The 15,520-nt window shown below is 41.1% G+C and overlaps 2 protein-coding genes across 5 annotated transcripts; one reads left to right on the top strand and one right to left on the bottom strand.

The window, feature by feature from the left end:
- Positions 1 to 2,567: 2,567 nt before the first annotated feature.
- On the bottom strand, positions 2,568 to 7,884 carry BAG5 (BCL2 associated athanogene 5). 2 transcript variants are annotated; one of them, XM_017807650.1, is made up of 2 exons: positions 7,794 to 7,884; positions 2,568 to 7,227 (listed from the first exon to the last, which is right to left on the bottom strand). In XM_017807650.1, exon 2 carries the CDS (start codon positions 7,196 to 7,198, stop codon positions 5,846 to 5,848), a length of 1,353 nt encoding a protein of 450 aa, XP_017663139.1. In that variant the 5' UTR covers positions 7,199 to 7,227; positions 7,794 to 7,884; the 3' UTR covers positions 2,568 to 5,845. The 2 variants fall into 2 exon arrangements, with proteins under 2 accessions (XP_017663139.1, XP_017663141.1); XM_017807652.1 differs by lacking the exon at positions 7,794 to 7,884 and adding an exon at positions 7,631 to 7,668.
- A 97-nt stretch (positions 7,885 to 7,981) lies between these two features.
- APOPT1 (apoptogenic 1, mitochondrial) lies at positions 7,982 to 15,278 on the top strand. 3 transcript variants are annotated; one of them, XM_017807646.1, is made up of 5 exons: positions 7,982 to 8,113; positions 9,075 to 9,272; positions 10,345 to 10,408; positions 12,344 to 12,434; positions 15,023 to 15,278. In XM_017807646.1, the coding sequence occupies exons 1-5, from the start codon at positions 7,982 to 7,984 to the stop codon at positions 15,126 to 15,128; spliced, it is 591 nt and encodes a 196-aa protein (XP_017663135.1). In that variant the 3' UTR covers positions 15,129 to 15,278. The 3 variants fall into 3 exon arrangements, with proteins under 3 accessions (XP_017663135.1, XP_017663136.1, XP_017663137.1); XM_017807647.1 differs by lacking the exon at positions 7,982 to 8,113 and adding an exon at positions 8,368 to 8,481; XM_017807648.1 differs by lacking the exon at positions 7,982 to 8,113 and adding an exon at positions 8,387 to 8,428.
- Positions 15,279 to 15,520: the final 242 nt, after the last annotated feature.

Raw genomic sequence — 15,520 nt, 5'->3', positions numbered from 1 at the left:
TACTTGGACTTGCTACCAATTATTATACAACCCCTTCCAACTGCCAGTTTATTATGGGATATAACCTTAGTGTTGCACACTGCCTTTCTGCAAGCCATGCTGGTATTCCAAAATTCTGCCATGACCAGACATTTCAGAGAGAATGAGGGTAATTATGGCATCCCTGGAGATGGGTGGCACCCTGTTCCCCAAGGGCACAGCAAGGCTAACCCCCATCAGCCAGATGATGCCCTGGAGGAGCACTTAGTGTGACACAGGGTGGAAAACAATGTGGAACTGCAGGGTGTAGACTAGGTATAACTGCAACAAGGCCAAAGGGAGCTTTGCTTTGCTTGCTTTTCTTATATCATAAAACTAAAATAAGTCTGTCAACCACCCACCTGATAATTATACTAGTTTTTTGCTTTGTTTTCCTCCAGCCTTCCTTGAGATTTTGGTTTGGTTTATAGACTTCTTGGTGATCGTGATCACAGATTTGATTTTGTGTATATGTTCTGGACCTCATTAGGAACCTGCATCACTATGTTTCCTCCCTCGTGAGATGTTTTTGAATAGCTGCCTGAAAGACAGGTTTCACAAGGAATTCCTGTAGCACAGAAGTTTGTCTGGCAAAACTAATTGAGGAGAAATGGCCCAATTAAGAAACTCATTGTACTTTTCCATTTCTAATGGCAAACTCTGCAACAATTTATGTCCTGTAGGAAGAGTTTGCAGACTTAGAAAAGGTCCTCATTATTTTTGAGCTGACAAGCAGTGTAACTCATGCAATCATCTGTGCTTGGCAGTCCCCAGAACCAAATGCTGCAGAGAGAAAGGGTAAGTGTTGTGGAAAGCCTTCAACAAAAGCACAGCTCATCTTTTGGCTTCTTCAGTTAATGACCAGCTTTCAGCTGACATCTACATGCCTACTCATAGAACTGAAAGCATTATGGACATCATTGTTTCATATAGCAAACCAGAATCACACCCAGGTCAGCCAACTAGTACATGCCCCACCATAGCTCAGCAAAAACTTTACATGTAATTTCTCAGCTTCATCTAAAACAGAAAGCCTGACAGCATTTCAAGGAATATTTCCCTAAGAATCCATTTTTTTAATGAAAGCTCATAAGGAAGAGTGGAACAGATACAGAGCTTACTCAAAACATCAGCTCTGAAAAACATCTGGTTATGTCTCTGCTACCAGTTTCCTCTAGCAGGAATATTCCCCTGGATCTTGCCATTTAAATGTCTCCTGCTGGCAGCCAGCTTGAACCCCCAGGCCTTCAATCCATGAGCTCAGTATTAATGTCCTTCCACTCCTTCAAGTTCTCAGCTGAGAATTCTCCAAAGGAGAGGATAAACCTATATGGAAATAAAATTCGGAGTTTTTTCAGTTAAACCATTTCAGGCACCAACATCTGCCTGTCCCAAACACACACAAAAAAATCCTTAGCAAAGTAATTCCCTCCTTTGACAAGCAAACAGGTGATTGACACAAACAGGTCAGCAGCTGGCTGAGCCACATCTATGGCCATGGCCCAGATGACTTACTGGTCTTGGAAGAATACATTTCCTTCAAACAAGCTATATTGTTAAAAGGGAGATAAAAAAGATTAAGTTTTTACCTATAGGAACATTCAACCTTTTTTAAACTTCTTACCTGTCTTCTGGGCTAGGCTTATCCAGACTGCATGTAGTACATTGACAAGATTGTATTTTGTCCAGAGGTTGGACTCATGGATCTTGGAGGTCTTTTCCAACCTTAATGATTCTGTAACAAATGATCACTTATGACATGATCACAAAAGTGCGATTGAAAGCAACTGGTTTATTTTCCATACATGATTCATTTGTGTTGCCTTCGTCATATGCCATTACTAAAGCAGAAAATTCCTACTTCTCTGTAGGAGTCAATAGTGACACCTTTCCTTCTTCCTCCTCCAGTTACTTAACTATGCAAGTTGATCTAATGAGTGCTACTGAAAATCTTACCCTTCGCTCCCTAGCCCGTGGCTGCATGACCCACCTCTTCATTTTGCAGCACTTCTGGCCCATATACCTTTCTAAAAGCCATTTTGGCTCATTAAACCCCCCTCCTCCATTTTTGTTGTTTGTTTTCTGCCATTTTATTGGATTGACTCATTAGAGTTGGCCAAGCAGCAGAAACTGCACAAAGGCAGCAGCTTTCTGGGCAGAAACAGAATTCCCGATTTCTGTCAGCAGCGAGCCGATAACGTGGCTCACTGCATCTCGAAAAAACACACCGAGCCACCAGAACAATCAGGGAACCTGCCTCATCTGCACAGTTGAAAACCAGATTAGCTAAACTCCTGCTAGAGGTTCTGGAATCCACACTGACTTTGCGCGAAGAGACTCAACGGCACCCGTTTTGCCAGCTCATCTGTTCCGGCGGCATCCTCCGGCAGGAAAGTGGCGAGATGTTAACACAGCCACGAGCATTCCTGCAGTGATCACCCAACGGGAACCCGGGAGGACGCAGAGCTGCCAGTGAAGAAGGAATGCAAGCAACGACTGACGTGATGTTAACTCAAGGTTGAACGCAGAGAAAACCAAAAGGCGACAGATTTACCAAGTAGGAGTGGTATCCACACAAAGAACTTTATTTTCATAATTACAGCAGTGAAAAAGCAGACTTTTAAAGGAGAGGAGAAAGAAGAGAGCTTTATGTCTGCATGTTTAATAAAAACACTTTCTCTAGGACAAAAATCATTTACATTCTGATAACTCACATTCAAACATAAATAGAGAAAGGCATCAGGGCATAACATTCAAATGAATACCTAGCAAAAGTAGTAACGTATTTGTATTAATAATCAAGAATGTAACACTGCAATATTTAATCTTGAATCTGTATATACAAATGCCATATCCTACACAGCAATAACTGAAGACATATACACCATTAGGAGCACGTACATCGATTTCTGTTAAATAGAAAAGGTAGGAATTGTACTTAACAAAAATCTCTTCCAAGCTGGTATCACACAAAAGCCACTCTGAGCGGCAAACAACAAAAATAAACACTGAAATAACTAAAGAAAATTAGTTTAAAAAGAAATTCAATTAACAAATAGGAATCACGATGCAGGATTACCTCTCCCCCAAATATCCAATCGATTATTTTCCTCCAAGGTAAATAACACAGCACACAGAAAAGTTGTTCTATTTCAGTATAATACTAAAATGCAGGCTTTTGCCATTTGGTCCATTTACATTTTGCTGATTATTTCAGCCTGCTGTATCAGAAAGAAAAGTTGTGTGTCTCTCGATCTTTGGACATAAAAAACAGAGAAATTACATTCTTCAGCATAGAAGCAAATTTTTGAGAAATCTGTGCATTTCTTTTTCCTTTTTTTTTTTTTTTGGTTAAGCATATTTCTTTTATTACTTTCATTCATGCAAAAACTGTGAATTAATCCCATTCCAGATGAGGATTTTACCATAAAATTTAAATAGTCAATTTATTAGATTACAGAACAATGGAAAAAAGCTTAATCCACATAATACCTTGCTACTGAACTCAGTCAAAATTACACTAACCTTACACATTTGCCTTCTTAGAGATGCAGGCATAATAATTCATTCAGAAAAGCTAAAAGACAAATTTAAAATAGAACAGATCTGATAACTATACTTATTCATCTTTACGTAAGAGGCTTAAACATTTATAAAACTACATGTAACCTCCAGAGAACACAGACACCAAATTGTTTAAACAAACTACAAGTAATCACTGCAGACCTGACAGTAATATTAAAGAAAAATTAATAATATCATTATGCTATCAAAATCTTATCTTTCCTAAAACTGTAAGTGCAAATCTGAAGTTGCAGTTCAAACGTGTAGAAAGCTTGAAATGAGTAAAATAATTCAGGTGTATAACACTATTAATGTTCTGTGTTAGCCACACAGTACTCAAATATAGATTGGAATTTTAACCAGGGGAAATTTCTTTTTGGTGAAAGAAAGATAAATTCAATGGGGTTGCGTCTCTGAAGGAGCAGGGAGAATCCTCCAACAAACATTCTGTCATTGCCAAATTGTGCCTTAGGCACTGCACTCAATTAGATCAGTTTTGGCAAGCAGATTTGCAAAGCAAACACCTGTACAATCACAAACAAAATCTATTCACACTCTGAAGGTATGCAGCCTTCAATCAACATCTCATAGTATATTACAGAACATATTCTTCTTGGAGCAACAGGCATAGAAGACCTGCCCAAAGTCCCCCACCTCCACATCAGTGCTTTAGTTTTTAAGCAGAATCCACATTTCCCAAATTTGATACTCATTCTTGGGACTCTGCAGGACAACTGTCACCTATTCTACCATGTTAACTTGACATATCCTATAGTAGAATTAGATATATATGTGAAAAATCCAGTTTGCAAAGATTACAAATGTAACAAGCTGCCAGTAAACAGTTCCTATATCTACATATGACGGTGCAAGTTAGCAGTGTCATAAAGGCACTTGTCTCTCACAGACAGTACTGTCTTCTCTAATCAGTCAAAAATAGATCTTAAAAATATTTAACATCTGAAATGGTTTTTACTCCTTAAAGTGGTGCAAATCATCATCTATAGAACAGTAATTCCCTAGTTCATCATGAAAGAGCTGAGTGCAAATTATCCATAATTGAATATATCTTTATAATTAATTCGTTTTAATGCCATGCTCTCATAAAATGCCAAAAAACATGCCATAGTAGAAATGTGATTGGCACTAGCAGCCACAAACAAAAAGGTAGGTGCATACAATCGTACAAGCAAGCTTATTTATGAAGATAATAAAACAATTAAGTGATGAGTTGCAAGGAGAGACATTTGCCACAAGTCTTTTCCAAGACATTCTTGAAGCCACACCTGACCATGTATCACACGTTTACATCATTAGGACATCTTTATAGCTAGCTACCTAATTTTACAAAAATAATTCCAAAATGCTCGTTTCACTTCAAAGTGAATTCTGTTTGTTTTCACCAAATGTGAAAACAAGATGCAACAGCAGAGTTTTAAAAGACACCTAAGCAGCCACTAAATAAAGTTCAGTGCAGTTTTCAAGGGTTTATGGATGGCAGTTTGAAACCCTCGAAATCCCCTTTATCTGTTTGGTATAAACGCACAGATTTTCCTCTCCAAGTCTCAGTACCTTAAAGCAATGACTTGAAAGAGCTTCCACCAACAAAAGATGTGTTTTTGCAAATCAAAGGGCTCAGGTATTATAAAAAATTGACATAATTGGCTTTGCCTATGTAAATGCTCATTTGCAGTTGGCATTACAGCTCCATTAACTGAGAAATCTAGACGGTGTGATGGATGGAATAAATCAAGTACAATCCAGAAGCCAGCAGGCTTTTTGCCCTTAATACTTTCTGTTGTAACAGCACATTAAGAGTATATCCAGACTGCTGTGAAGTTGCTGGATGGAGCCTCATGCTTGAATACTAATTTTCACGTCCGGTCTCTTTAAATAATTTTGCCAGTACTATACCATAAGGAAGTATCTGCATTCACTGAACATTGCACAAGGCTATTGAAACAAAAACAGGAGAGAAAAAAAGAAAGAAAGAAAAAAAGCCATTTGTTCAAGTATTAAGCTATTCCTTCAGAGAATTGCACTTCTTTGCTTATAGCAGTGACCAGAATTGCTGATGGTGTACTGACAGTTGCCATGGCAAGTGGGTGACTGCGTGGGATAGCAGACATATAGCCAAGTCAACTGCTTATGCAATCTCCGTGATTTCAGCAAGCACAGAACACACCACTTTATTATGTGCTGCCAATGATCTGCATAAAGTGCCAGAGGAAAAAGTGTTCTTCTGTGTCAGGCTGTGGCTGTTTCAGTATTCCCATTCATCTGTTTTCATGTCCAGGTAGTAAAGAATATTCTGTGCAAGCTTTACTGCCTGCTTCCTGGCAGCCTTACACCGCTCGTCACCTTGTGGATCAACAGCATCCAGGGCCAGAAGCTGTTTTGTAAGAAGTTCTTCCAATCTCATGTAGTTTTTATCCGTTCTGTTTCCATCAAATGAAATCACCTCTTGCTGAATTTGAGACAAGTTTCCAAGAACAGTCCAAACTGCTTTATGAGATTGATGTTCGGCAGCAGTTTGCTCTGGATACATTTGCCTTTTCTCCAGTGCTTCCTTCAAATCAATATATGTTATAAGAGTCTGAACTTCAATTACTGCTCTTCTCCTGGCCTCTCTAATACAGGGATTTTTTCCAGCACTCACCTCATCTAGGTGGGCAATCAATCCCTGCAATTCTGCTTTGGATCCCAAATACAAATCAGAAGCATTCTCTGTTTTTAAAAGTAAAGAATTAACTTCCTTCATCTTCTTGCGGATCTCTTCTATTTTTAGAATGGACTGATTCTGTGCCAAATCATAAGCGTGAGTAGAATTTGCTTCCTCTTCCAAGTCCAGGTATTTCTGCAATTTATTGATCTCTTCTACTACTTCCTTTCTGTAATTTCTGATTTCTGTGCGACCACAGACATCCAAAGCATCTAAATCAGCAATGAGGCCTGTAAGCACACAGGACAGGTGCCTGCAGGTGTCATTCCTGCTCACTCCCATCAGAAGAGCAATAAGAGTTCCTCTTGCTTTGTTCACATCACACATTACAGAGTTAATTTTGGCGACAGAAGGATGTGCATCATTAGAGAGTGGCAGGGACAGCTGTTGCTTCATACCATTTTCTATAATCTCCTGAACAGCACATACTTTTGTCAGAGTGCGATACCTTGCTTTGCGTAAAGAAACTTTCCCTCCAGTTTTCACCTGGGTAAGCCTCAACACAATGTCCTGGATTCCTTCTTCAAATTCGTCACTAATACAGTTTCCTCCTTTGTAAAAAGGCGTGATCTCACGTTCCACAAGAGACTGTGCCTCCTTGAATATGGACTCTATTTCCAGTCTGCGCGGATGGTTTGCATTTTGTTCCAGTTCCTTCAGCAGCCTCTCTGTTTCCTGGGCAGCTCGCTTTCTGGCTTGCTGGATATCCCCCTTCCCTTCCGTGTCTACAGAATCTATTTCAAAGAGCTGCTTAGTAAGGCTCCTTTCCAATTTCTTGTAATCTCGGTCGGTAGACAGACCACTGAAGACAGCCACTTGCTGTTCAATCTCTTTGACTTCTTTCTGTATTTCATGCAACCGTTTTATGGATGGGTGTTGGTTACCCATATCCATTCCTCTTCTCTCGTCCAGTTTCAGATGAACTGTAAGGCAAAGGAGAACAAGACTTGCTTAAGTGCTATGCAAGCACAGGTCGCAACTTTCACTTCCTGAAGCACTTCAGCACTAAAGCTATTTTAAAAATCTCTAGCAACAGGCATAAACCACTTGGCTGATATTTCACCGCCCTTTCTCTAATTTTTTTACACCTTTCTCCCGGTCGGGCCGCAAGGGTGATGCTTGAGTTGCCACACCACCAGCTCTCGGCGCTCACCCACAGCCTTCAGCCCTCCCTTCCCCACCTGCTCTGCAGCTGAAGCCACCGCAGAACAAACAGGACACCCGAAACCCAAGGGAGAACCCGGAGGGGAAGGGGAGAACAGCGGCTGAGCGGAAAACAGCGGTTGTGCCACAACCCCGGGGCAGCGCCGCCTTCCCCGCACTCACCTCGCTCCCCTTCAGCACCCGCCGCCCGCGGCCCCTCCACGGCCGCCACCTCCCGCCTCCCCCGCGGCGGGGCCCGGCGGGGCGGGCAAATGACAACGGGCTGCCGCGGAGGCACCTGCGGGAGGCTCGTCCCCGGCGCCCCCGCCCCGCCGCCTCGACTCACCCTTCGGCCGCCCGGCCCAGGACCCGCTGCCCGGCCCGGCTCTGCGCCACGGGCCGAGCGCCGCGAACCGCCCGAGCCCCGCCCGGCCCGGCCGCGCGGACGGAGGCGGAGGCGGGGGCGGGACCGGCCCCGTCCCGGCCCCGCCCCGCCCGCAGCGCCCGCGCGGCACCGCCGTAAAGCGCCGGGGCATGGCGGCAGTGCCGCTGCTGAGGGCGGGCGGCTCCTGCCGCCGCCACCGCCGCCTCCTCATCGCCTCCTCCTCCTCCTGCTCCGCCGGCGGCGGTCGCGCGGCTGAGCGCAGGGAGCGGCCGGACAGCGCGGTAAACCCGGACGGGGGGGCGGCAGCTCCTGCGGGGGCCGCGGGGGAAGGCTCGGGGGCCGACGCCCCCGCGGAGCCCCGGGCGGGGAGCGCTGGTGGGGCGGGGGCGTCCCGATGGAAACCCGCGTTCCCCGCAGAAACCCGCGTTCCCCGCGGCCTCTCGCCGCGGGTGTGTTTGCCGAGGCCCCCGGGGTTTGTTGTCGCCCGGCGGGGCCGTGAGTGACGGGGCGGTTGGGTGACAGCTCTGCCCGAACCCGTCCGGGGCAGGTACACGCTGTGTGTGGTCACATGGATGCAGGAACAACACCGGGCTTTGGTAAACTTAGAATCATAGAACGGCCTGAGTTGGAACTAACCCATAAGGATCATGTAGGTCTGACTCGCGGCCCTGCACAGGACAGCTCCAAGAATCACACCATGTGCCTAAGAGAGTTGTTCGAAAGCTCCTTGAGCTCTGTCAGCCTTGGGGCTGTGACCACTTCCCTGCGGAGTCTGTTCCAGTGCCCAACTACCCTCTGGGTGAAGAGCCTTTTCCTAATATCCAGCCTAAACCTCCCCTGGCACCACGTCATGCCATTCCCTCAAGTGCTGTCACTGGTCACCAGACCGCAGAGATCAGTGCCATAAAAAGCTTGCATACGTGCCAGTTCTTGCCATCACGTATTTTAACAAAGTGGAGTGTTAGTGATGGAAAAATGAAAACAAAAAAATGTGCTTTTGAAAAAACATGCTGTGATTCATGTCTATGGTAACAGAGTCAAAAGTATCTTCTCTGTAGTGCATTTTTAAGTAAAAGTAAATTGTAAATGTATCTCATTGTTCTTGGTTACAGTAAACGAACGTGCATAATTTCGGGACTTATTATGCTTGTATGTTTTAAGGTCGCATGGAGTTTTGGGATTTATTTCAAATCAAGATACGAGCCGAAGTGCTCATAACAGAATTCCGTCTGTATTTCCCAGGTCCTGGGTTTCAGCCCCCCCGCGCACTCCCACAACGACTGGATCGGGCCCCCGGACAAGCATTCCAACCTGCGCCCCGTCATCTTCTACGTGCCCCCCGAGGAGTCGCCCCTGGAGCGGCGGCTGCGGGAGGCACGGCAGGAGGCCCAGGCCTGCAACCAGCACTTCTGGGCACGGCACAACTGTGCCTTCCGACAGGTGAGCCCGACACAACACCCGCTGCCGCTCAGCACCCGCCTGCACACCCAAAACCGGGAGGTGTGGGCTCCCTGAGGTTCTGCCTGCCCTCAGTGGCTGGTAACTGCTACAGTTTCTTTTAAAACACAGTGTCTCTGCAGAAATTATATTTTTTGTCATTCATCTCTTTAAAAAAATCCCACATGTTTTACTGCTGTTTAGTATTACAGAATATTTGCCTTTTATCCTGTGTTGTGCTGAAAGTATAAAGTTGTAGCTGCCTGACATGCAAGACCTGTCTGTGACTAGAGCAGCCATTGAAAATGATTCTGTAGCTTGTCTTCTTCTGTCCTAAGTGAGAGAAATTAAGTGTAATTACCACAAGTAAAAAGGGACATGCACCGTTTCACCCCAACAGTCCTAAAGTGAGGAATCTTCAGTTATGCCCTGTCTTCTTTCCTGATTTCAGCATCTCCTGACCAATGCTCTGGGGTTTTTTTGAAGCACAGTAACAGTTCAGTAATTCACCATCATTTGTGATGAACTTTGAACATCATATGCTCCCAAAACTTGCCAAGATCCCAGACAAAAATGAAGCTTGGTTTTTTGTTTTTTTGTTTTTTTTTTTAATTCCACAGAAATGCTTTTTAAGTTTGAAAAACACACAATTATTGTGTTGCCATCTAAGTAATGTTAATTTTTTTTAGGCGGTATGTTTTTCTCTGTGCTCAAAAACTCAGTTACACAGTACAGCACATCTCCATAGTTTGTCTTATAAATTGAAAGTTTGGATCCTGTCAAACAATCCTGAAGCTCAGCTGTAGCATTATTCCACAAGTAAGTTTTATAAGTATCAGTAGAATGCTTGCATGAATTAATTGAGGCTTGCAGAGAGGAGGATCTAAGTAACAAAGTTACGGGTTTAACTAACTCACTGGATTGAGGAAAATGTTTAGCTGACACTTCCAAGTATAATGAGTTGTTGCTAGTTATTTCAGAGGGTGTTAAACACCACATTGCTATGTAATTAAAAACAATGGTTAACTTCAAGGACTGACTACATCAGATTCTAATGTGGAAAAACATGTTTTAGGAAAAAGAAGAATTTATTTATTCAAGACTGAAAGCCAAGGGTCTGGAAATGAGAGATGAAACAGGTTAGTGAGATCTTTATTTAAAGTTTAGGATGCATTCTGAATTCCACTTAACTTTGAATTTTGTTAGTTTCTGCTCTTTGTCTTCTGTCAAAAGTAAATCTTACAGGTAGGATTTAGAAGTGTTTTCAGGAGCATGATAAAAAAAGAAGGGAGGAGCTCTTCAGAGATGTGCATGTGGGGGTCAGATCATCTGTTGCACTCTTCTTCCCCTAATTCCTTTCCCGCAGCAGGAGGGGATGTGCTGAAATCTTAGCCCAGTAATATAGTAGTTTTATAGCCTGTGGAGGAAGGGGCTTTTTACTTTCACACCTCCTAACCCAGTGAGCTGGCTGAGGCAAACATACAGAGTGTTTGCCTCAAGTGCATGTTACAGTTGGGTGGATAAATTCACAATCTTTGCCTTCAGGTCCATAGTGTATACAATGAACACAATATTTTTCCTTCAGGGGAAATAAGACAGCTTCTGGGGAGATGGCAGCTGCTATCTGCCTGTCTTTGCCTGAGCACAGTTGCTGTAAAATAGTTGCCTCTCTAATTCATTATGTGAAGCTGAAAACAAAATGCCTTCATAATAACAGTGAATTGGCCATTGTAGTATGAGGTTGAACATTTTGTTCATAGAATAATGATCTGTTTGAGTTTAGTAAAGCAACTGCTCTGACGTTCTGTGTATCACAGACCATTATTTTTTTTCTGTTTGTATCCTGGTGATCAGTGTATGGTTGAGAAGTAATTTTAATTAAGTTCTGTGTTGTTTTGAAAACACTTCTTTTATATTGCTATTTTGTGTTTGTTTTGTTTTTATACCCTAGAGCTAAAAAAGAGTGAGCATGTACCTTCCTTAAAAATATAATTATATTGACTGCATGCATCTATTACACAGCTGTGAGTGTATATAAAAATAGACAATAACCATATACATGAACAGTTGGAACAAAATTTACTGTTCTACATAATTAATCAATTCTGCTGATACCAATATTAAGTAACAAATTATAGGTTTTACTAAGGCAGCCTTCAAATAGTTTTAAAGCAAATTTATCCCATAGTATGTTAATCCATTGTAACATATTAGTTTTGTAAATAATGACAAATAGAACCAATCAATAATTTACATTTCTGTGATCAGTCTCAGGAGCCTTAAAATGCGTTTTGAAACAGTAACAAGTTGAATATCACAACTCCATCTCCCTCACCATATTCATGTTCTCTGGGACATTCACATTTGACTCTCATTGTAGGGACATTTTGTTCCAGAAGGTTTGTATGGGAATTGTCTGGTAGAGTTGAGAATATTTGTTGGTTCTCAGGATTACACATCTGTGTTGTATCCACAGATTTTCCTGTCCCTCCTTTTATATTCTGCTGATGAATGGCACATTCAAAATCATCTTTTGTATTTGTTTCTTCACGAATCACTAGATTGTTTGTAAGTCTGACATCTCAGAACATACACTTTTTGGTATAAGTTACTTGAAATTTATCAACAGTAACAGAAAAAAACATACATCTGAAAATACCATGTCAGTTATGGATAGTGTTCTTTCAATATTTGCTTTAAGGGGGGAAACTTAAATAACTAAATGCTCTTACTGGTATTGTTTAGACTTACAGCCCTGAGAGAAATTAGTTTTATTCTAAGGATAAAAGGGCTTTTTCATAGGGGTTCACTAGTTCCCTAAATCATCTAAGGGCTGATAAACTTAATCACTTCCATAAATAATAGGGGCTTAGGAACTATGTCAACTTCAAAATTATCGGTATTTTTAATCTGCTGTGTTCCCTAGCTAAGTTTTGAAAAGTTGGAAGATAAAATTCAGAGTTACACAGGAAGCTTGTAGGAGCAAGGAGTCAGACCTCGCTCTCCTGCATCTGAACCCAGGGTTTTAATCCAAAGAATTATCTTGACTTTGTTAAACAAACACTTATTTTTAGGTCAAAAAGCAACACTGAATGCAGAAGAAATGGCTGACTTTTACAAGGACTTTCTAAGTAAAAATTTTAGAAAACATATGCAGTATAACAGGTATGTAGAAGGTATTTATGTTGACCATTATACATTACAGACTAAGAGAAAGATAAGGACAAGTTTAAAATTTGAACATTTTTCCCCATAATTGGTGAAACAGCACCTAAAACTATAATTTTAGAAATTTTTTACGCTATTATGAGTATTTGACAGAAATTTGCGTTATCGTTTGAGTTCTCCTGCTGCTTATTGTTTATTTAGTGGAAAGATGAAGCTTGTGCCTGAGATTTAAAGAGACAAGATCAGGCACTCAATTTTTTTATCTTAGGGCATGGGTCTTTCCATGCTGCTAATTGAAACTGATAAATATGCAAACAAACTGGTTGAAATTTCTGTATAACAGATTCTAGTTGATTGTTAAATGAGGACTCATAAATGTGATTTGTCTCGAAAGAAAATTGTTTCATTGAAGTAATATTTAATATTCTTGGTTCTATCATTTTGCAAGCATATAGTAAAAATGAAAGTGATTAGCCTTGAGTTTGAGGGTTTTTTTGTGTGTCAAGGCATTAGTAAATTGATTGCCTGAACTCATCCTGTGTAGAACCTCAGCTATAATTTAGTAAACCCACATCCACCTTTTCACAAGATCTTTGTTTCATTGTTTCAATGTTGCTGTTTGTACAATAACTTGATAAACTGGGCTGGGGATCTGAAAGGACTGAAAAATTACTTGTGAAGACACATAACCCTGCAAGTAGCTGTGAACACTTGACAAAGGGCTAGAAATGAGGAAGGAATGGGAAGCTGGAGGAGGACAGCACTTAATCCATTCACAGTAGTACTGCCCACTGAACATGAAACCACAACTTCAGTTTCCTCTCTGTATTGGATTGAAAGGTTATTGGGCTCAAAAGTATCGAGTGTTACTGGGTTCCTAATGGTGCAATGCTAGTGAGAGTTCTGCTGTCACTGTAACTGATCTCTAACAAATTGTGGTTTAAGGTTCTTCCTACGTATCATGCATAAACCATAAAATATTACCCTGTAAGAACAATTTAGCTGCAAAAAAAATTTAAAACAAATACAGACATCTGTCTTGCCCATGGGGCACAGGGCGGCAACCTCACTATAAACTGAAGCGACAGATGGAAAGTAAGAAATTGCTTTTAGTGGAAGGATTGTTGTTCAAATTGCCTATAACTGATAAATGGGAATGCAAGTAGTTTATCTTGGTAGTGGTCACCATTTGCCATCGTTGGAGTGACCTTGTGATAGTGTCCCATCCTCGTGGTGAGAGAATTCAGGCTTTGTGCTTAAAAGTGATCTTCCTTGTTGCTGCCTTGTAAAATCAGGCAGTGTCAGCTGCATCACTGTAGTTTCAAAGTGGAACTGCACACCCCTGAAAGCAGCAGAGCTTTTTACTGGCACTCTAATTTTGAGGGGTCATGTTATAAAAATCTGTTTATGCATTTAGCTATATGTTCTTTTGCAGTATTGCCAGCTGGCCTGAAAACTGTGGCAGCTGAAGTGTTGCAACTTCTAAAATTTAGATAAAATGGAAGCAATAACTGTGCATAGATGCCTTGAATATTTAGTTCAGGGTACCTAGACTGGAAATACAGTCTAGTTTAGGAAAAAAATTCAAGAAGGATATAGGCAATTAAACATGAAAGGAGAAAAGAAACAGTTGCAATGTTAGCATGATATTTTGATTTAACATGACATCTGAAGGGGTAGCTCAGTGTTGCTTGTCAGTGTGAATTTGGCTACTGTCCTTACTGAGAGGTTAGTGTCTTGGGCTTATGTTAGATCTGTACATGCAAGATTTCCCACAAAGACCTCAAGAGAAGACCTAAATCCTAGTGTTTAATGTTCCTTGCTAGTTCTATGATTCTATATATTCTATTGCTGCTTGTGCAGCACTTTACAAAATGGGGGCAGGGTTCTTGTTAGAAACTAGAAAGAAATTTTGATATTACTTTAGTTTGTAATAGGGGCAAGAATTTGAAGCAAGTTCTCAGAGGTTAAAAAGGGCTGATACAGACTATTCTGTGTATAACTTGAACTGGTTCCAGAAGCCATGCACACTTCATAAAAATTAAATTATTTAAAGATGTAAAGACTAACTCCAGCAATATTAAAGGCATCATCTTTAAAGGATACTGCAGTAGAAAGATAATGTTTCCTGTATTGGGTTATACAATAATCTTTGAAGTGTGATTTGATTTTATTTTTCCCTGCCCTCACAGGTGGCCAACTATGCCCTTTTCAACACATGTATCTTCATCCACTTACAAACAAATCTTAGCCATTGCACAGCACTGTCAGGAAGTTATTCTAGATAGTTTGGTGATCAGCTTTACTTTTGAAACATGAGATATGGTTTAAACTACTTTATCTTACTTGATTTCAAATACAGTTAGAACCCTGTAGTCCATTCATGGATGTGGATATACACGTAGGCTTTTTCATAGGTTATTTAACTCCAATTAGGCAGGAAAAGTGTTACCACAAAGAACAGAAAATGCAGGTTATCACTGAATTGTCCTTTGTCAATGCCAAAGGATATTTTAATATAATTGTGTACCCTTTTCCTGTTCTTGGTCTGTGTGCTGATTATTTTCTTGGCTTTGGAATCCTAGAGATTGGTATAAACGTAATTTTACGATCACATTCCTCATGGGACAAGTAGCACTGGCAAGAGCTCTGAGGTGGCTTCGTTGGAAAAAGAAAAATGTAGAACGTTAATCACAGCTCTGTGAAGAATGCAACACTAGCTAGGCCTGGTATAAACATGTTGTTTATAGTGATGTTCAGAATCTGAATGATGTAATAATTGCTTGATCTGTTTGTTAAACTATGTCAATAAAAGTCAATATTGGTCTTAATTTATAATCACTACGTAGATTTCCTTTACCCTTTATTCCAAGAAGATATAAAATATTTCTCCACCAAAATAAAACTAAGAAAACTGTTAAAAACTCTTTCTCGTTTACATCAAATGGAATGGGTAATAATGACTGTCACATTTTTACCACAGAACCATGGCTGCTAAATAACATGTGATTCAGTCTGCTCTCCTGAACTCTGGTCACAGAATGATGTCTCCACCAACCATATTAGTATATAAAGACAAAAAT

The sequence above is a fragment of the Lepidothrix coronata genome, unplaced genomic scaffold, assembly GCF_001604755.1.
Source record: "Lepidothrix coronata isolate B3197 unplaced genomic scaffold, Lepidothrix_coronata-1.0 Scaffold19, whole genome shotgun sequence".
NCBI classification, from domain to species: domain Eukaryota; kingdom Metazoa; phylum Chordata; class Aves; order Passeriformes; family Pipridae; genus Lepidothrix; species Lepidothrix coronata.
The sequence above is the reverse complement of the archived record's forward strand: the minus strand, read 5'-3'. Positions and strand labels throughout refer to the sequence as shown.